The sequence below is a fragment of the Channa argus genome, chromosome 14 (assembly GCF_033026475.1).
Source record: "Channa argus isolate prfri chromosome 14, Channa argus male v1.0, whole genome shotgun sequence".
Taxonomy (NCBI): Eukaryota; Metazoa; Chordata; class Actinopteri; order Anabantiformes; family Channidae; genus Channa; species Channa argus.
The window spans coordinates 12,959,504-12,980,831 of NC_090210.1; the positions used below are offsets into that span (position 1 = coordinate 12,959,504).

Consider the following 21,328-nt stretch of genomic DNA (forward strand, 5'->3'; position numbering starts at 1 on the left):
CTGCCAGTTGTATACTGCACATTCATTCATATCAAATCAAATTAGCATATATTATAATGGGCATCTCTTCAATGTGATAAGATAATACTGCATGTCTTTGTAATAAAGTTGATAGCGTTGTTTGACCGTAGTTCAAATTAGCATTCTGACAACAAAATGACATAAACTGCACAAACAGTAATTGATTCACATAGTTTTTCTGCTGCTCTGATAGAACTGTGTCTTACAATAAAAGCCCTTATTCACTGAAACACAATTTGCAGAAGTTACATACTGTTTCATGTAATTGATAAACAGAAAGGAGCAGGTTAGAGGGAACTAAGAGAGGCAAAGAGAGGGAGAGAGGCAGTGGGAAGTTTGCAGTGCCACACTACTGCACGCTAACACACACACACACACACACACACACACACACACACACACACACACACACACACACAGACAAACAGACACACACACACAATTAAGCACAAACAAGCATACGAGCTGCCTATAAAGGTAAATGCATATGGGTTTAAATGTTTTCCCTTCTCCATCCTATAACAGGTTTCACTGCCTGGGAATTCATCCACTTCTGTTAAAGCAGACAGCTTCCTTGTAACTAGCTGTAATTGGCAGCTGCACACACACAATTGGCAGAAAAAAACCTTAACAAATAACATCTGGACTTGGTTGTCTACCTTTCCACTGAACAAAGGGCAAAGAGACCAGTAACACAACAACAACAACAACAACATCAACAACAACAACAACGTCAAGGAATCAACTCAATCTTCAATGTAGATTCTTGGCACAAGCTCACGTCACAAGCTCTACCAGACTGTAATGATTGGCCACTCAGAACAGATTGTTTTCTAAAAAATGACATCCCATTGGATGTGATGGGGTAATTGTTGTATAGAAAGAAGGAGGAAGATATGATACATGAGGGTAGGATGGCCTCAAGGTACCATAATAAATAAATAAATAAATCTTGTCTGCGTGCGCTTTCCCCCATTTTGTGTTTGATATGCGCGTTGCTGAGTTGCCATTTGCGTCACAGCAGTATAATTCATAGAACATTACATCTTCAGAGAGGCGATAAATTGCTTTATAATTTGATAAAGTGCATCTGAACAAATTGATAGCAGTTGCTTCGAGAGAGCTTTGCACGCCAACTGCAAATTTGGCCAAATAGGTCAATAAAAAAATGAAACACCTTCGACAAAGTGGAATACAACAATAACACAAAGTGGAGCTTAAAGGCGGCATGCTGGTCCTACGTTGTAGCCCTATAGGTTAAAAAAAAAAAAGGAACACATAACCCGTGTGTCCACATTTTGATGCTCTATTTGTGAATTATATGAGCAAAGTCAGCAATTGATTTCAACATTTCTACTTTGCCCTTTTCTTTATGTGTCATTCCCCTCACATTCTGTCTCAACTGAGCTGTGCACAGCTCACGCTGACAACATATTTAAGTGCTTCTGGAGAGCTTAAGCGGACCATCAGTCAGTCTCACGCAATCGAGAAGCTACTCTTTCTACAAACGTGTCAATTCACACCAGCTTGCTCCAAATGTTTTGTTTGCTTCGCATGCTTAGTAAAGCACAATATCCCCCGAGAACGTCATTCAAATCACAAGGATTTCATGTCGGGTTTTCATGAACTTGTGAACTAATGTTACACAGATTCCTCAAGGCCCGCAGTTTCACTGTGAGCTGTTTTGGGTTTACCTGGGCTTCATCAACTGTGCCTGTTTTTATTGCTGGCAAAACTGGTAGTTGTGGTGGTATTCCTCCCATTAAGACAGTGAGCATGATGGTGAAGACAGCTGCTGTCTTTTCATCACTACAGGCGCTGTGCTGATAAAAGGACAGCTAGTTCTGTGGGCAGTTATGAATTTCAGATGGAGTGAGTATAATGATCAGTTTGGCTCGCTCTCGCTCTCTCTTGCTTAATCTCTGGATTTCAGATCTTGAAACAAAATGAATGCACAAACAGTAGCCCACACTACTGAGACGCAAGGTTTATATTGCAGCACACAGAACAATAAAAGTGCTTCAACCTAAACGCCCAGAAGGCTTCAGTCTGGACTAATGATAAAGATCAAAATCGTTGTAAAGCAGGACAATTTAACTCTGCAACAGTTAGTGGCTTGAATCTATTTACTCACTTAAGTGCAACGAAAGGGCTCAAGTTTCAGAGTGTACAGGCACAGTGCTCTCTGCTGTCCATGTGCATGTACTGTATAAGGTGTTTTGCACGGGGCAAAAGAGAAGGTTATGTGTGGTATTTACAAGAGAAATAACAAACCCACATGGACAGTGAACTGCAAGCAGGGCTAAGGATAAATCAGACTGTACCAGAACTTTTTACTGCGTAGTAAATATTTTTCATGACTTCTTTGACCATGTATAGAGGGACTGATTGGCCTCTGACATAAGGAACATTTATCTTCTTCATGATGATATCCAGAGAGGCCTATCATCTTTTTAATAGATTTTTCAGCCAAAATAGCTTTCTGTATTTCATTTCAGGGCCACTATTAGAGATTGCTGATATTGGAAGATGCCGGTTTGGTGACAGTTTTCACCCGTTTAAAAAAATATTCCTTTTGGATCTAATGAAGCATTTTAGTACCACCCCCTAAAGTAAAAATTTAAAAAAATCCCATCAGCTGGCTTTCTTGTACTTTGTTTTCTTAAGCAACTCAGATAAAAGTGTGACTTTGAGTAACCCGATGTTATCAATGCCCAGTAGAAGAAATTTACGAAACAAGAGTCGTGTGTGTATTGAGTTATTCCTTCATCTGGATGCCCATCAGACAAAGTAAGACACTGATGGGAAAGTCTTCTTTCAAGATGAGTTATTGTTTACTTCACCATAGAAAGAAACTGAGCTCCTACAGAAGAGATTTAAAGTACAGCTTACGTGCTTAGCACAGTCAATGAAAACCACAATATGGAACTTAACAAATTAACTTGCTTTCTATGGCTTTAGTGTAGGGTGTAAATGTACAATAATGCTTTTAAACTTCCCTCTGACTTTCTTATATTAAAGTATTTCTCTGCTTCTAGCTGACAAACTCCTCCAGATGACATCACTCAGATGAGTTTTTCATTATTAGGAGTTCAGAAAGTTTAATGGCATTTATGTACATGTACTACACAAACTAGAACCAAAGCAAGCAAGTTCAAAATCAGTGCAGGTGTCCTTTAAGGTGGTGCTAGAATAAGACTCAAAATCTATCCACACTACAACCCCTCAGCCCTCGTTCTCCCTGCTCTACTGCTCTGCGAAAACCAAATTTGCATTGGTAGGTAGCTAGCAATATAAAACCACAATAAATAGGAATGATCCTAAACTTACTATTCAAGGAGAAATAAACAATATACTCTTATTGGTTAGAGATATGAGCCTCACTCTAATACTAAAAAGCTAATATTTAAGCAAGAAAGTAATTTTCATCTAAGAGATAAACCTTAAAATATGAACATTACTCCATACATTTATCACTGATACACAAAAACAGATTGCAGTTAGACATTTTAATGTGATCTAAATGCATGATGTCATTAAAAGCTTTGTGCAGCCCTGTGTTTTCAGGAAACTACTTTCTAGGAAAGAATCCCATAGCAAATTAGTGCCGGCTGTAGAGACTGGAGACAGACTTTAGGAAAGATAGACGTTAGCTAAGACATATGTGTTGTTGGACTGCACCCTGGTTGTCCAAAGTGGCTACTGAAACATGAAATGCATTCTAGGGAAGGTTCATTTGCAATTCAAACCTCAGTTTGACGGATAGACCTATGTTGTACAGCACTGGTTCTGGACCCAAACACCTGAAAAGGGATAAGAATGTCTTAATTTCTGGATCTGTCCAAAGACAGATCTGGACTATGCGAGAACACTTAAAAGTCTTCAGCTGTATGATGAGAGAGAGGAAAGCACTGACTCCCATGTGTTTTTGTATTGAACAAGGGTTCTTCAGAGTGCACAGGGAGACGTCAAGGCTCATATTGGCAAAGAAGGAGAAACCTCAGGTGATTGGGATCTTAAAATTAAAGAGGTAGTTTTTTACTGAACTGTACTAGTAGGTGTGGAAGTAGAATGCCAGACCAAAGGCCAATGATAAACTTTGAAATCATAACATTAAAACTGAACTTTCTGTTCCGGACACTTGGATAACGAGAACTGCAGAGCTCTCACCTGTGGTAAATGTTATTAGATTATCAGAATCAATGCTAGATTTGATAAAGCTTAATGCACTTTGAGGATGAATTGGATTTTAAATTGGATAAATCAGAGTTCAGAAGATCCTAAAGTCCTGCTCCAGTAAAAACAAACCTTACCTGCGGTTTCAGACGTGCAGTGAGAGGGAGGATCAGCACCTTTGAGTCTATGGCACTTTTTAAAATGGCGGACCGTGGGTTTATAATAATAACAACAACAACAATAATAATACAATCTATTAATAACGCCTGTCAAAACACTCTAGGACAAGTTAAGTGAATTGCTGGGCCATAAGAATGTTTCCTAGAGTTTAAAACACAAATAGGATTTAAACCTAATTCATAGTTTCTGGGTTCATGTAGCTTTGTCTGTGACATATGTTTCATTACAGTCCAAGCCTGGGAGGACTGGGATAGATTCTTTACAGAGGACCACATGAAGACGGTTTCATTCATAGTGTCCCAACTGCACATGTGTCAGAAATCTAAACCTTAGGCTTATTTCACGAATAAAGACATATATTTCTATTATATTTTTATTCAAATTGGTTACAAATGTGATTTCATTTTTTTTTAATTCTCATGTTATCCTGTCAAAGGCAACAAACAAAGGAGCGCTTCTTTTGCTGTGTGAGTATGGATCCATTGGAGGGCAGATTGTTTAAGATGTGTGACTGTAAAATGCAACTGAATTGGTGTTTTGTACCACTAGAATATGATGACCAACAGATATATTACAGTTCGGTGATGAAAACGTTTCTACTTTGGTGGTTAAGGTGGATGGTAGAGTCCACAAATACTTCTTTGGGGTCGTATGCAAGGGTAGAGACAAACAACATATAATAAATAGGTATTGACATGCTTTTAAAGTTAATCTTGAAAGTGAATGTGCTCTATCTTACAATCAACTCCTTAGGCCTTGTACACAGGATTTTCAAATCTTAACCCATTCTAAAAACATGGGAGACCACAGACATAAAGACAGGTTTGACCAAATTTTAGTGTTTACATTTTAATAAGGCACACGTTAGAAGACATAAATGCCACAATTCAATTCATTTCAATTGAACTATATTGTATATTGTTCATTATTGGACTATACAGATATGTACCAAAAAACAAAAAACAAAAAAACAAACAACCTAAATTCCCCTTGAGCAAGGGAAAAACTACCTTAATGGAAGAAACCTCCAGCAGAACCAGGCTCAGGGAGGGTGGCCATCTGCCTTGACTAAGCATTATTACTAAACAACTCCAGAATGATGATTTCAAGGAACTGGGAACTCACAGAAAGTAGCTTGATGAAACGTGACTTCTCAAATATAGAGGTGGTCTGTCATGGTCAGCTAGCATCTTAGCTAATTTGTACTGATAAACAAAAGCGGAGCAAAAAATTGTGGATGAAGTCATAACTGAGAAAACACGACCAGCTTCGTATGTTTTGCAGGACAAGCTGCAGGTGAGTTAGAAATAAAGTTTTAAACGGCTAAAGGCTACTGAATGCTACTTCGTAAAGTACACAACATCCGATTGGTGATGCTTCTAGGTCAGCTCTTGTTGTCCGTTGTTGGTTTCTGCCTGGTGTCTGTGTTTTTTTTTTTACAGTACAGTACAGGATTTTAAGTCGTAAATATCTAACACGTTTAACATTTACCAATCGAGATTGGCGAGAGTTTGAGCCATTTGGGAGCCCCCCTCACACTGCAAGGGGATTGGGGTCGTCAATCTGGGAACATCCCCCAGTTGTTGGAAGGAAAAAGTTTGGACCAGAATCATGCCAATTATCAAGTACTGTGGCCCCTGCCTACGGGTAGGGATTGAGAAAATGAAAATCAGTTTCCTTTGCAGACTGGAAACCATAAAAGGGCTGTGACACATAGAAGCTTTAAAAAACTATAAAAGACGAAAAAGACCAAGTGCTGATTAGGATGCCTCATATACGCCTTCCTGTGACAGTATTGTGAGTGCATCCAAGTAGAAGGAAACCTGGAAATGAACCCAGGACATGTTCATCCATTAACTTTAACCTGTACTGAAAAAAAAAAAAAAAAAATCTATGGCTGCATGGGTGGTGGAAATTACAGGCAGTGGGTTTGCTATAATGGCGTTTATTTTACGCTCAGCTACAGATAATGAAGGGGTCAACTTCCGAGTTGTCAAGATGATATAGTGCTGTGCTCACGGCACCAAAGCAAAAGCAGGTGGAGAAGCAGCTAAGAGGAAGGGACTGATGCAAAGAGGAAGCCCTGCCGAGCTTAGATTTGGGGTCAGACACATGTTTCAGTCAACCCCAGTGTCTGTGTGTATGGATGTGTGATGTGAAACGGTGAGTAATGTGTTTATTGATTGCATTCCATGTTCCGACGACCCTTGAACAAACCTTGCCCTCGCGGGGTGATCAACGCTCTTACATCATTGTATTGCTCACAGCTAAGGGGATGTTTGTTTTCACAGGGAGACTAGTCCAGCCAAGTGGTGCCCTGACTTAAAGCAGACCTATCGTGAAACTTCCACACATCTGGTTAGGAACCGTGCATTTGAGTGTGTGTATGTGTGTGTGTTTGTGTGTCTACACTTACACTATGATCTCACCTTGTGTGCCTGAAGCTTGTTAAGGGGGAGGTTGCTGCACAAACAAGCTGTTGTCAGCTTCTGATCTAACCGAGCCCTGGATGCTGTAATCATCAGCTGCATGCACTGCATGTAGACTTATCTAGCATAACATAACCAGAAACATGAAAAAAGAAAATACACAAATGCAACTGTGCAGCTGTCAGCGAGTATAGGTTGTGTGTACAAACAACACAGCTTGAATGACGTTTTCTAGAAAGCAGGATATTCGGACATCTGTTTCTGATGAGCCTTCAGAGAAAGCAAAGGGCAGATATTTGGTAATTTTTTTGTATTCTTTTGTTACTTCCACAGATGATCAGTGGTGTCTGTTCAAACCATTCCCGTAAATGGATGCTCTGTTTCCACTGTCCTGCTGGAATTTATCATGCACGTCATTCTGGGGTTTCAGTTCAGGGAAGAAATAATATTTCAAATGTTGAGGTAGCACCAAACAATTCCCGCTAGCACTGGTAGCAGTGCGATAACAAATGGTGCATACTGGTTTAAAATGCAAAACCTAGTGCAAACAATTGGTTAAGAGTACGTGAAAAGATTGTAACTTCATTCAGTTCTCTTATACAGCAATTTAACATTAACATCTTTCCCAGTTGCTCGAACACCCACCATCGATCAGCATCTGTTGGTGGCAGAGAAGTTGCAAAAATATATGTGGGAAAAAACTATAAAAACAGAAATTATGTCTAAATGATCTAACACTACCACTATCTCCTTGTTCACTGGATTTCACAATCCTACAGTTGGATTATTAGTAACATCATACTCATCACTTTCACTGTGTTTTAAGACAAGCATTTCATATTAAGTTTGAAATGAAAACTGAAGAGTCTTCTGGATACATCAGCAATTGGAATGTCAACATATTTTCACTTTTGGATGAAAAAAAGGCATTAAAGGAGTGCAAATAGAGGACATAGCTGATGCTCAGAAACTTATGATGAAAAATCTCCAAGTTGATTTTTGATTAAATTCTGATCTGTGACAGACACAGGCATAGTTATTGGATGGTTTTAGTGCCTATGTGGGACTTAATAAAAAAAAAAAAAAGCTTTAAAATGTTCGATTATCATTTGTGTCCTACCATGTGTTGATTAATTTTATAATAAAAGAGGATTAAAACAGAGAGGACAAGGAAAAGGAGAAAAAAGGGAATGAAAGAATAAAAGGATGTGGTCAGAACATGCTTAACCGAGGAGAAAAGAGGGTCAGTGTGAGAAAAGCTATGGAAGAGAAGGAACACAGAGAGGAAAGGAGAGGGAGTGTTGAAGGAAAAGCAAAAGGATGAAAGTAGCCAAGGGGTGATTTGGGGAGAACTGACGTGAAGCTGAGTCTCTGAGATGACAAAAGACTGACAGCTGAAATCAAAACCACACTGTTTCACTTGCTTTCCAGATCTTTATATCTTTTTTCCTACTCTGCTTCTGTCTTTCTGTTTCTTTCTCTCTTTCCTTCACTCCTCTTTTCTCCCTGGTGGTCTTTTCCTGCCCGTCTCTCACCTTAGCTCTCCTGCCCTTGTAACTCAACACATCATCCATGCCCAGCCACCTTTGCCCACATGTTCACACAGCAGCGTGCTCGCCAAAGTTATCAATCATCTGATAAGAAAGAGAGCTGAAGTCTCTCCTGTATCTTTCATACTGTAGCCCGAGTCACACTTTGTGCACTGTGTGCATTGTGTGTGTGTTTTCTATCTTTTAGTGCAGCTGAGCCACACCAACTAGAACTGGATAACTTTTACTCAGTGTAATTAGAGCTGCGCTGGGCAATTTCACACATTGGAGAGTCCAAATGGCAGTGTGAGGGAGCAGTTAAAAGTTTTGACAACTTTAGCACCCAGAAGTTATGGAATGTTCTCTCTGTAAACTTTGTAATCTCCTGACCTATACATTATTTTCTTGGTGTTTGGTGGGTGTTAAGGAGGCGATGGGGTTCTACTATATTTCAGAGTCTAGCTTTCTCTAGATGCAGCACTTGCTTGGTGTTCTTTAGGAGAAAGTTTTGTGCTTCTGTCCTTAGAATTTAATGAGTCTTTTCCAGTTGGTGATACTGTTTTGGTAGACTAGAGCAAACTTGTTTTGCATAATGACTAGACTAGAGTTTGACTAGAGTTTCATATATTTAGAGATTCAGAAAAACATAAATGTCAAACTTTAGTAGGCCTTTACTTCATTCATCAGTAGAGATCTGGCTCAGTTGTCCTGAGTCTGTTGTCACGGTTACGGTGATAAACCTGGAGCACACCAGGTGTGGTCACAAAAGCAACTAGGTTAGGTTTGAACACACAAGTAGGGGAGACCAGGGATTTTTGTAATACAAGGTTATTTTAAACAGTTGTCAGTTCAGTTAACCCAGATTAATGGATGCTTTTCTTTCATGCTAACTTCAAAGCCACATGCTAACAAAGTTAGTTAGCGTATGTGTGTTATCAACTTTAGGCAAACAGCTACTGCACCCACGCAACCATCTACATCTTTCACGACTGTGACAGTAACCCTAACCCCAGGCAAATCTTTTTTTTTTTTTGTCATTTAAAATGTTCACAATATTCAAAACTGCAAATAATTTATGATAAAGGTTCGCTGAAAAAACATGTAAGTATTATAAACTTCTGTTTGTCATTGGTCTTCAAAAATGTCAATGAAAAAAAATCCCCAAATTGTTTTGTCAAGACCAATATTCAGGCTGGCCTGCAAAAAAAGTTATCACTACGTGAGTCTAGAGGCTTAGTGTAAAGGAGAGGGAAACGGTTGTAAGTGCAGCCAGATTGACACATTCCTCAGCAATTTTTTAAAGTTTTTCAATAGCTGGCCCAACATTTAGAGAAGCCTGTTAGCCTGTGCAACAACATCCCAGCTACAGTCAAAATCAGAACAGAGGTCCCGCACTTAAGACTCAAGTCTAAACGAGAGATGAAGTTTAGCTCCTTACTTGCAGTGCAGAGTGGACTTGACTTGTTGCCAAATCAGTATTGCACATCAGAGAGGTACAGGTCTTTTGTCTTTATAACACCAGATGTTTATCTCTCATGTACTACTTCTGACTTCCTCAGGAAAAATAGGGATCTGCAACATTGTTTTTTGCTAGGAACAAGAGTGATGAAATACTGACGTGAAGACTGAACATTTTGTGCCCATTTGGAGCCAGTTTACACAGTACATTAGTGTTTGGTTTTTGGTTGGAAGTTTCAATTATGCAGTACCAATAAAGACACATATTTGTCATGACAGATACAGGTCTAAACAAGTTAAGTTTAAGACTTTTCTAAACTGGGGTGCACACTTAATTCTTTGAGGGGGAACTAATTGGTAAATGACTAAAAAGCTAAAGTGTGTGTGTATAAGTCTAACATTCCAGCTTTTCATTTCAGATTTTTTTGAGCATTTCTGTCTTTGTTAGCTAGAATCGAAATTATAAGGCAAAGAGGAAAGCTAAGCTAAGAGGCAGCTAAGTTCCCCAGAGATTTGAATGGCTGGGGAACATTGGGGATGCTTTGACTAGGTGACCTGTACCCAACATTATTGTATAATCATAAGTCAGATTTTGGGGATAGACCAGTGATTGACTTTGAAACTTGATGGAAAAGCTCCAAAACTCATCCTTGTGTGAGGAGCATTTCCTAAGAAAGTATATCAATTATTTTAATGAGGCTGGTTCAAGTGCGTGACATTATGGAAACAAGCATTGTCTTTTTTCGATTTAGAATGAGTAAACTGGAAAAGCTCAGCGTGAGGGTAACAATGTGTCATTTGTGGAATATTCCTGTGCCACAGCTTGTGTTTCTTGCCCAGTACCAGAGTGAAATTTCCATGAAAACACTGACATAAGTTCAATGTTTTAGTATCCTGTTGGATACAACATCATCATGTTGTAATGCTGTTTATCTGATTGGAATATTCAGACTTGTTTCTTCTGTATCTCTGTATCAACCACTGAGCGATAACAACAGCAGGTTGTTTTAGCAGTAATGACTTAATCTGTATTTGTGATTGCAGCAGTTTCTCTTGCGTCACAACGACATTATGTTTGTTTCAATAAGTACTATCACAAATTATAAACTTTGATCTGGCACTAAAATGTACTTTATGGGCCAGTAAGAACTTAGTTTAATCTACTAAAAGTCTAAACAAACATTATAACAAGGCACTGCAGCCCTAAAAGGTTCTCTCCACCACACAATGTCATGCTTATGATACTTGAGCAGCCACAATTTTCATCTTGTGTTTACTGTTGTGATGGCACAAATAGGATCAGACAATCATTTGTATAGCAGAGCTGTGAAACACAGAAGTAATAGTGAGCTGACACAGACGATTTGTTCAAAGGGCAGAGGAAGATATTATGTAAAAAAAAAAAATCCAAAACAGAAACTAAAAGGTCATTTTTGCCATTAAAGAGAGATTTTATTGTTGCTCATGAAAATGCTCCCCTGCATTAAAGTTCCAGTTGTTCCCCGTCAGCCAGTATACACTGAGCTTCCACTGATGATGCACCTTCCATTTCTTTACTTATTTACAATCTTATCATAAATTGCAATGTTACAATAAAACAAATGATGTATTTACTGAGTACAACAGTGGATTATCACCTTGGTACTGAGCAACTGCCCCTGGGACTAAACTATTCTATACTAGAAAATTCAGAGCACAGGTAAATGCATCTCGACAAGGATGATGACCAGATTCAGGCTAAATCACTTTCTGTTCCAGTTTGTTTGGACCTAGACTGAGACCACATCCAGTAAGGGTTTGTGCTTATCTTGGTCTGCTGCCCACAAGTGATTACTGTGATCTGTGCAAATGAATTCCAAAAGAGGAAAACAAACCAGATTTTGATTGGACCACGAAAAAAGGTGCAGTGCTTATACAAAGTTTTCACCCCCTTGGATGTTTCACCCTTTTATTGACATTATAAATCAATCATGGTCAATATATGTTGGTGACTTTGACAAAAACATTTCAGAAAAATACTTAACTTCAAAATGAAAAAAAGATTTCTACAAAGTAATGTCAATTAAAATATGAATGTGTTTTTATGGGCACTATACTTTTGAAAACACCTTCAAATTTTATGGTTTTTGTTCATGCATGTTGCAAAATTCAAAATTTGTTCTGTTTAATCAAATTGTTACGGTATATGCAAAGCTGGCTGAAGACTTTTAACTCACCTTTTCCTCACAGGATAAGTTATTAGTTATTTTGCAGATAAAAAGTCTCACTATTTCAGTTTTATGAGTTTCAAATCTGTTATAGGTCAGTATAGTAAAACTTTGATTTTTACTCTTTTTTTTACATACACAAATACAGTTTTTCTTCATTCAATTTTCATTTCATTCAAATGTGTTTTAAAGATATTGTAAAGCACAGAAAATATCCTGTGAACATGGTTCATCGAGGTCACAGGCTTCATTTAAATGAAAACTACATTGTGATACCACAGAATGTGTTTGTGCAACACAAAAGGGGTGGAGAGTGAGACCCGAGCGCCTCTCCTTCCCTTATGTTTAATGGAAACAGAGTTCACAAAGTACAGTATGCTACAGAACCACTGATGTGGGGCAGCATACTGTGCAGAAACACTGCGGCTATTAGATAATGACTTACACAAATAAATGGTGCAACTTTATTCTAAGAAAAACAAACCCCTCTTAGCTAAAATGAGCATTACTGCTGAACCTACAGCCCACACTCACTATAATAGCACTAATAAAGAAAAATGCTCTCCTGCCTGCCTCTCCATTCTAAATTTGTGGCATTGATTAATGGTACTCACTGTTAAGACTAATACAGTTTATTCTCTCATTAAGCTACAATAAACTCTGGTAATCACAGGGAACTGTAACAGTCTCCATTATGGATTTGGTCATTACAGCTAAAATAAACTGCCAGACGTTTTGCCGGCTTCTATTCATATAGGTCCAACCAAATAAGCTCCACTCTCTGTTATGGATGGCAGAGCTAAACACACTCCTGCTGTAGCTGCTCACACGAGCTCTTCTTTTTAGTTAAAACATGAGGGAAAACATATCCTAACACTAAAACATCCTGAAATCCTCAAATTAAGAAATGTTGCTCACCTGTGATGATTCCAATTAAATGTGCTGATACTGTGTTAAACATATACTGTAGATGTAAATTATCACAGTATTAAACTTTCATTGTGCTAATTTTCCAATACCAATGACAATTTACAAGACTCCATCTCTGCAGCTACCTGCATTGCTACAGCTCAATATTATTAACCTCAAATATTTAGTAGACTCAACAATGCAACACAACAAATACATTCTTCTTTATTATTACTACTGTACACCATCTTGTGGAAGTCTCAAAAACTACAGTAAAGAAAGGTTTATACCAAATAGGGTGATATTTACTCCTGGGCAAAAGGCAAATATTCAAATGCATACTGCATCTCTATACGCTTTAATCAATGTTTGTTTAGCTAGTACTTGCGTAATTTTAAGATTTTTTTATTTTTCAGGCAATCAATTTCTTTTTTCAATAATTTCTTTAGTTGAACATTTCTCTTGCAGTAAACACATGAAAATTCATAAAGGTTCCAAGCCTTTTGACAGCAGCAATAGAGGGAATTGATAGCCTGTACTAACCCCTTGGTGTAAAACTGCAAAATGAAATCTTTTTTTTTTCCACCTTTGGGTCAGGAATCCTTCCAGGTGGTAGACTAGATAAAAACAAATTAGGCCTCTGTGGCCACATGGTGCTGACAAATTGGTGGTTCATGGTTTGAGCCAGCATAAATAATGAACACTGGCCCACAGCTGCCCATACAGACCGTGGCCAAATAACTTACTCAATGCCCATTTCAAAGTGGTGCAGATCAAAAACATCAACAGTGCCTCTTGCTGGTTCAGTAACCATGAAGCACAGGAAGTAAGCAATGTTTTGAGTTTCATGAAGATCTAAACTGTCATCACTGGTTGCCTAGCAACATAGCATAATCCACAGTTTCCACCTGTTGGGTCTTGTTTATCATTAATAGTCAAATCTTTGATATGGGCAGGTTCGGACAGACATACCCGTCTCAACTTTGGAGTGATCTGTGCGCTCCGTCACCTTCTCTTGGCTGATGAGGTAATCGACAATTCGTACACCGATTGGTGGCTCTGTGTGGTTCCACTCCATGATGACCAATGAGCTGCTGGGCTCGTAGGTGTAGGACAGCTTCAGCCTGGCAACAGAGTGACACAGATGTAAATTGAGTGAAAGATGTTGTCAGTAAATTATAACTGACAGCTAACATTATCTGTCGAGCTCCACGGAACTGCAGTGTAATGAAAACATATTCTGCAACACTCTCAACAGAAATAAAGTAATTTATCCCCTTACTGTATGTCTGATCTGACTTTGTTTGGAGTGGTAGACTGCAGCTGTGTTTCTTTGAAACTCATGGTTACAGAAGGTTTTATGCCAACCAATCAACACAGTCAATCATTTCATTTATTAGCACACCCCAGCCGACAGGAGAAATAAATAAGTGATTGCAGTAAACATGGATAGATTATACCGACTCATTCATTCACATCTAAACCAGTAGGATGCTAATGTCTACATTAGGCCAGGTTCTAAGATGCTCCAGGCAGTACAGGGTACTTTCGCATTTACCTCCACATTCAAATGGCAATAGAGAATGTGAAGCTGACATCATGCCATTGGTAACGGACTTTGTCTTTTTGTTTATGCACCATATTGTGAGTCTGTATATCATAAAAGTAATGATTTACACATTAGATAGTACTTTTCATAGTAATGTTGTAATATAATGAATTCCATCATTGTTTTAGCAATAATATCACTTTTGCAGTAAAGTGATGCCACATTGTTTAAGATTTTAGCTTCAGGCTCCATCAATGGGACACACAAATGTCTGTAGTCTGAGTGAGAGCACTGAAGCTGACAAATTTTATGTTGACCAGTAACAAAAACATGAAAAGAATTATAGAGATGTGTAGCTGTCATTTGGCAATGAGGTTTAATATTTTACTTTTTGTATCTTGCTTCGTTCTAAAGGGAGTGCCAACTTACATTTGCAAGGGGGGCAGCACTCTCAGTTGGCCAACTTGTGGATCATAGGAGATCAAAAACTGTTAATGAACTTGAAGCGATGTAAAACTTTTATACTGGTCCAAAATGTAGGCATTCAATCTAAAAACAAGATAACTTGGAGGAAGTGCATCCAGGTCAGTAATCCAGTCTTGCGCTGCCAAGTTATATGAGTTATTGTTGTCAATTTGCCAAAATAGCACTGCACTGGCAAGTAACTTTATTTTGTACCTAAAGAGTCACTTTACCTTCTCTCTACTCTTTCCCATGAAATTTTAACATTTGAAGAAGTAGAATAAACAAATACAAAAGGAATGCAAGTATTCAATGTAGCAGGGACAGGTAAACAAACAGCACGCAGTAGATCACATGATGGCACCCTTGTCCTCTATCGTTAACACAAGGTGACATAACTTCACATTCTCTATAGATGGGAAATGGGCGATTCTCCTCCTACTGAAAGTACATTTTTAATAATATATTAATACCCTTGGGTAAATTGCTGTTGGACAGCTGCACATAGGTGCTTCACTACTGTCTATTCCAAGGACAGTACAGCATGTGGCCAGGAGGCACTGAGAATCGAACCACCAACGTTGTGCTCCTATACAGTTATTGTGGTATTGCATCTTTTATTTTTGCTCTGTACTCTCTTACAACAAATGGCACTAAAAAACTTTAAACGGAGACTCTGGTGCAGCTCCCTGACACTTGGGCCTCGAGGCTTGTGCCGATTCAGTAATTTATCCAATGTAATATTTGGCTGAGATAAAAATCTGCATACACATGCAGCTTGATGGAACATTTCTCAAGCCCACTGCAGCAGGAGATTGAGTTTTGCCAGTAAAATGATGGATGGTATTTACCACAACCCATCTGAGAGTGATGTTTGGATATAAGTAATTTTATTTGAAGTTACTAACATAGGTTGGGGAAGTGGGGCACAGGTGGGAAGCCCGTCTGTGCCAAAAGCACTGGAATCACACCGACACCAGTCATCAATAACATCGCCCTTCCCAGAACACCACAGCAAGCTCATCATTGCCTCCTGGAGAGCCTACACACAGAGACAGAGAGATGAGAAGACAGATAAAACATGGAAACCCAACTTCAAAAGCAGGTCATATAACATGCAACATTCAAATATGAAAAGTAACTTTCATGCTGGATTCAACAATCAGCTCCTTTATGTTAGAGTTTTCTAATGTTGCTAATAAAATCATGTTTTTACCTAATATGAATTATTGATTCAATTTGTTTCCTATTCTTTTTCTTAAAAATGATGAGGATTTTATGCTGTTATTAGTTAACAGAGAAATGGGAATCACTTTAGGCAAAAAATCCTCCAGCAGATGCATAACAAGAATGTTTTTACAAGAGAACTTATGTTTTAAGAGGGACTTTATATCTACTTACTTTTTTAGTAAAAAGTACATACAAACAGAACAAATTGTTTTCTATACATTATCACTGTCACATGGTAACAGGGGGGGGTCCGGTTATTTCTGCATTTCCCTACATCCTCATTAAAATGCCACTAGATGTATGGGGGATTGTATACTAAGCCAGCCCCAAAAAACAAGTCAAAAAAAAAAAAAACATGAACGGTATCAGGGAACAAGCATATAAAACTTTTCTGTTAGTCCAGACAAAGACTTTTGACTGCTACTCGGAGTAAAATGCTGCACTCCTGCCCCACCTCTTTCTTTGGCAATATAAAGTTGTTTCAACCAGAGCTCCTTTTCTCCATAGAAACCACAAGGCTAAGCCAACGGTTTCACTGCAGAGGCTGGTTTGGGAAAGCTTTGGTCTGGATGGACAGCCAAAAGAGACAGAGACACATTTGGTATGGTTGTTTTGCATTTTCTTATATTACTGCAGTTTTGGATTTGTGCACTTAGAATTGCAGAAGTTGCAGAAGAAACTGATTTCTAGTGAAAGTAACATAATTTCTGAAACATTTCCGTGACACATTCTGTAAGACAGCGATGAATGCAAGTGCTTAAGTTCGGTGTACTGCTGTTTCTTATGTTCTGTGTTATAGTGTGATGTCTAAACATTGTATGGTAATAGTTCCACTAGCTAGTTCAAATTAAAGTTCCAAGTTGCAGCCTTATTCAATATGTTGTCTGTGCATTGTAGCTGCACTAGTAGCGATACAGTGAAGCACTAGCAACCTCCAAACAGCTTCTGTCAATAAAAAGCTGTATCCCTCTACCTGAGCTTGAAAGCCTGACACCTCAGAACAGTAGACAGCCATGTATCGACCTGTCTTCTGCAGGATTATAAGCTGTTTGGACGTTCAGTATCAATGAAGTCATAGCACTGTAAGGCAGATTATGGCACAGCATGCTGCCCCCAGCGTAAGGTCGGATAAAAGAAAGACTGTAAAATGCATGTATTCATTTGTGCATCATTAGCTCGTGTACGCACACATTAAGGAGACTTAGGTGAGCCAAGTGGAAAGTGCTACTTCTCAGATCAAACATAAATGTTTAGACGTTGAAGGACATTGAACAATAAGTGCTTCCTACAGTCATACACATGGACAGTGATGTATGTTGTAAGGAAGGCCTTTTCAAGACTGTCCTTGATTATTAGTTGTGCTATTTCTAAAAACACTGTACAGTGCCTACCTGATATGTCTCATTGTTGGACACTAATTCATAGATAGGTGCAGCCTTGGTAATCTGCAGCAGGACAGGCTCAGACTGCTGACGTCCTTGCGATGCCCTTGGGCTCATGTGGCAGAGGTGGCAGGAGCGTGGACACTGGCCCTGGCTGGTGCAGTCCATACGGACGCCGGCTGCCATACGCTTTGCACCCGTGTCCAGCAGACTGGCAATGTATGCAGGGTATGTCAGTGTTCGCGGTTCCTTGTCACGCTCTTCTGATTCCTCTGAAGGTGAGTTACCTGATGAAAAAATGAAAAAGAAAAAAGTTAACAAATGACACTAATTATAATATACACTTAAAATACACTTGTTTCAAAAGCAATCATGAAAAGCAATAAAAATTTAAATAAACAAAAGTTGTTACAAAAAACAAAAGTCTAAAAAAATGTCTGTTTTTATTATTAGTGATAACCATATGAACCTTTTTTTTATTATTTATTTATTTATGTATTACACACAGATTGATACAAAGTGCAACATCTCTCCACATAATTGTGTAATTTTGCTACAAAAATAGCCCCATATCATCTTATATTTCACGGTATGGTTAGGTCACTTGTTCTTAGTAATGAGATAAGGAAGCAAAGGACTGAAACAGACTTTTCTCTTTAGCAATGTTGCAAAACTACAAAGCTGTAACGTGTTCCCAAATCCCCATGTGACCCATGTGGAGACTTTTTAGCATCGCAGACAGAATACATAAAAAGAAGTGTAAATATTTGGGCCATTGCTTCGGCTGCTCACTTTCCCTCTAGTGAATAAGGTGAGATCTTCACTGAACAATGAAACATTTTATTAATGTGTCTGACTGTTAGACAGGTATTGATCTTTTTTTTCTGTTCAGTCCATAGACCTTGATTAAATTTATCAAAAGTATCAGCAAGAGAGAAAGACACAGTAACCAAGGAAAATAACAGCAGCGTATTCTTTGTCACGGTAACAATAGTAGTAATAAAGCCAGATCATGGACCTTTGTTTGGCATCTGGTGGGTGAGTGTAATTAGCTCAGCACTGACCATGTGGGAATTCAACATTATATTTTTAAACAAAACATGGGATATGATAATTATATTTTTTTCTTTGCGTAACTTACTCACTTAATTTATCCTACCGACACCTTATGTGAGCTTCTCCTTACGTTTTGAATGTATTTGGATATAGAATAGAATTTGGATTTTGGCTGTGACAATGCATTAGCATTAGATTTTTTTAGCTACTTAACACTGTAGGTTTAATTTGTTTAGTATTTAACGATGTCCAGGCTTTTTTTTAAATCACTGATTGTGTTTCCTCGGCTCTCCCATACATGACCGTATATATTTAAAATTGCATTCCTGTACTATAGTAAAAATATTGTGATATAGTTTTCAGTCTTAATCGCCACCCCTAGTTAGAGGTTGTCATAAAAACTATTCTTCTGAAGCTAATAACACAAAGGAAAGACATTACTGTACCTCGGGGATCCAGTGAAACATTGTAGAAACAGGTAGAGGTAAATTGATGTTAAGAGAAACTGGAACTGTGGTTTGTGATTTGTCAAAGGTTGTTTAAGGTTGAAGTGTCAGTTAAGTAACTGCGCAAGCAAAATATTGTGTCATCGCTCATCTGATATGCACAAGATAATGTATAATACTGTTTAACTTGTCATCTGATATTAAAAAGAGGAGGAAGGACACTGGTTTGTGACCATGAAATGGAGAGAGGATCTAGGATGGAGCCACTTCAAAAAAGACAAAGAAAAAAGTTAGAGAGCAAATCCATAAGAACAGAGTCAAGCTCTAGATGTTGACACAGTTTGAACCCTAAAGGTGTGTGTGTGTGTGTGTGTGTGTGTGTGTGTGTGTGTGTTTGCGCCTTGTGTATTACTGACAGGAAAATATTCTGATTTACATAAGGTGTTTACTTGTTTACACGTGTTAGTAAATCTGTGATAACATTGCTCCATAACTGCTGGATGTTTAATTAAGCAGCTATTTGAGAAAAGATCAGCATGTCAATTAAGGAGGTGTCACTGTTGTTTTTTCCTATTATTGCAGGTTTACCATTGGAAAAATAGGCTTCCCTAACACAATGAAAAAAAGGGAAATCACACAAAGGCATATGTGAACATCCATCCTTTAATTATCTGTAACAGCTTATGCTGTTCAGCGTTACAGGAGCGTCGGCATTGAGCGAGAGGCAGGGTACACCTTGGACAGGTCTCCAGTCTATCTCAGGGCCAGCGAAGAGAAACATACACAGACAGACAACCATTCACACTTATATTCACAACTACGGGCAATTTAGAATCACCAATTAACGTAACGTGCCTGTACGTTAATTGGGAGGAAACCACAGAATCTGGAGGAAACCACAGAAGCCCGGGGAGAACATGCAAACTGCCCAAAGCAGGGCCACAGTTAGCTGGGCATTCCAACAGAGGGCCTTTTGTGAGGCCGCAGTACTATCCACTCCACCACAGTACTGCTTCATACTGGAACCGTTCCATAAAATAACAAGAAGAAAAGCCCCACAAACGGCTGGGAAACATTAGTTACACACCAGTCAACGTCAAGAAACTAGCGCAGTGAAGACCAAATGCTACTTCGGGTCCTGTCGGCATCATCTGGGCCAACAAATGATGCTAAAACACACCGCAAATTCAAAGGCTGACGATAGTGTAGCACATTCTGTGATTGCGCGAGAAGAGAAAGTGGAAAACTTGGGACCGTAGATATACAACCATTTTAACGACTGGTCAGGAACAACTGGATGTTCTGGAGATACATATGCCCCAAGAGAATGTTCTTGTGCCAAAACAAACAGCGTGGCAGCCAGGAACTTGGACCCTTTAACTAACAATTTGTGCATTGAAGAACACATATGAAAAAAGTGCCAAAAACATGAACGTAAGTGCGAAAAGGACACAGACTACAAGGCCTAGAGAAGGAAACAAAGGTGAACTAAACTTTATACAGCAACACTACATTTAGGTACAGTAGTTACTGAAGGTCTGCCTCAGTTTTGACGTCATAAGTCACTGATAACGATAATAAACATGTTTTAAAAAAACTTTTCACAACAACCACTGGCAGGGAGAGGATCTCAAGACTTCTTTAGTCAATCTTTGAACAGAACACACTTTAACCGAATCACATTCATGTCTTGACATGCGTAGATAGAGAACAAGAGATCACGGCGCACTCAAGTGCTTTCTTTAGGGTGGCAGACCACACCAAACATAAGATAATGGGGAATAAAATTACCATTTGTTAAATAAAGCAACAATGGGAACACACAACAAACCAGAAATAATGTTGTCCATGTCCTTTCAAATGTTAGGTTCTTGCTGACACCATTCAAGATAGCTCTTACCAATCAGTGGAATGTGCTGCTACATAGGGTTTCACTTAGTGCTGAATTACATCTGAGCTCGGGACATTCACACCTTTTGAGCACTGAAATGTGTGTGCACTTGTGCATGTGACCTGACAAATTAACAACAATGAAAAAGAACTTTTTTTTATTTTAAATAGCTGGGGAAAAGTCAGTTAATGAGAAATAATAGCGAAAAAAATTCAAAATCTTGTAGCTTGAAGGACGAAAGCCAGGTTTTTTTTGTGTGTGTGTGCATGTACACATTAAATCTGAATGCATGGAGTTATTCATCTGCATGCTGCCAAGGATGTCAATGTCCTTGCACTGCTGACCAGCCAAACTTTAATCTATCCTTGTCAGACTGGCTCACTTCCCACTAATCAGCTCTCAT

General features: G+C 38.7%; 1 protein-coding gene across 6 annotated transcripts in view; it reads right to left on the reverse strand.

Moving 5' to 3' along the window:
• The window catches only part of astn1 (astrotactin 1), a 391,153-nt gene that overhangs the window by 29,954 nt on the left and 339,871 nt on the right, over nucleotides 1-21,328 (reverse strand). For all 6 annotated transcript variants that reach the window (XM_067474376.1, XM_067474375.1, XM_067474374.1 and 3 more), the window contains 3 exons: nucleotides 17,542-17,819; nucleotides 15,829-15,962; nucleotides 13,882-14,033 (listed from right to left, as the gene is read on the reverse strand). In XM_067474376.1, coding sequence (XP_067330477.1) covers nucleotides 13,882-14,033; nucleotides 15,829-15,962; nucleotides 17,542-17,819 — 564 coding nt within the window. The remainder of the gene's footprint in view (nucleotides 1-13,881; nucleotides 14,034-15,828; nucleotides 15,963-17,541; nucleotides 17,820-21,328) is intronic.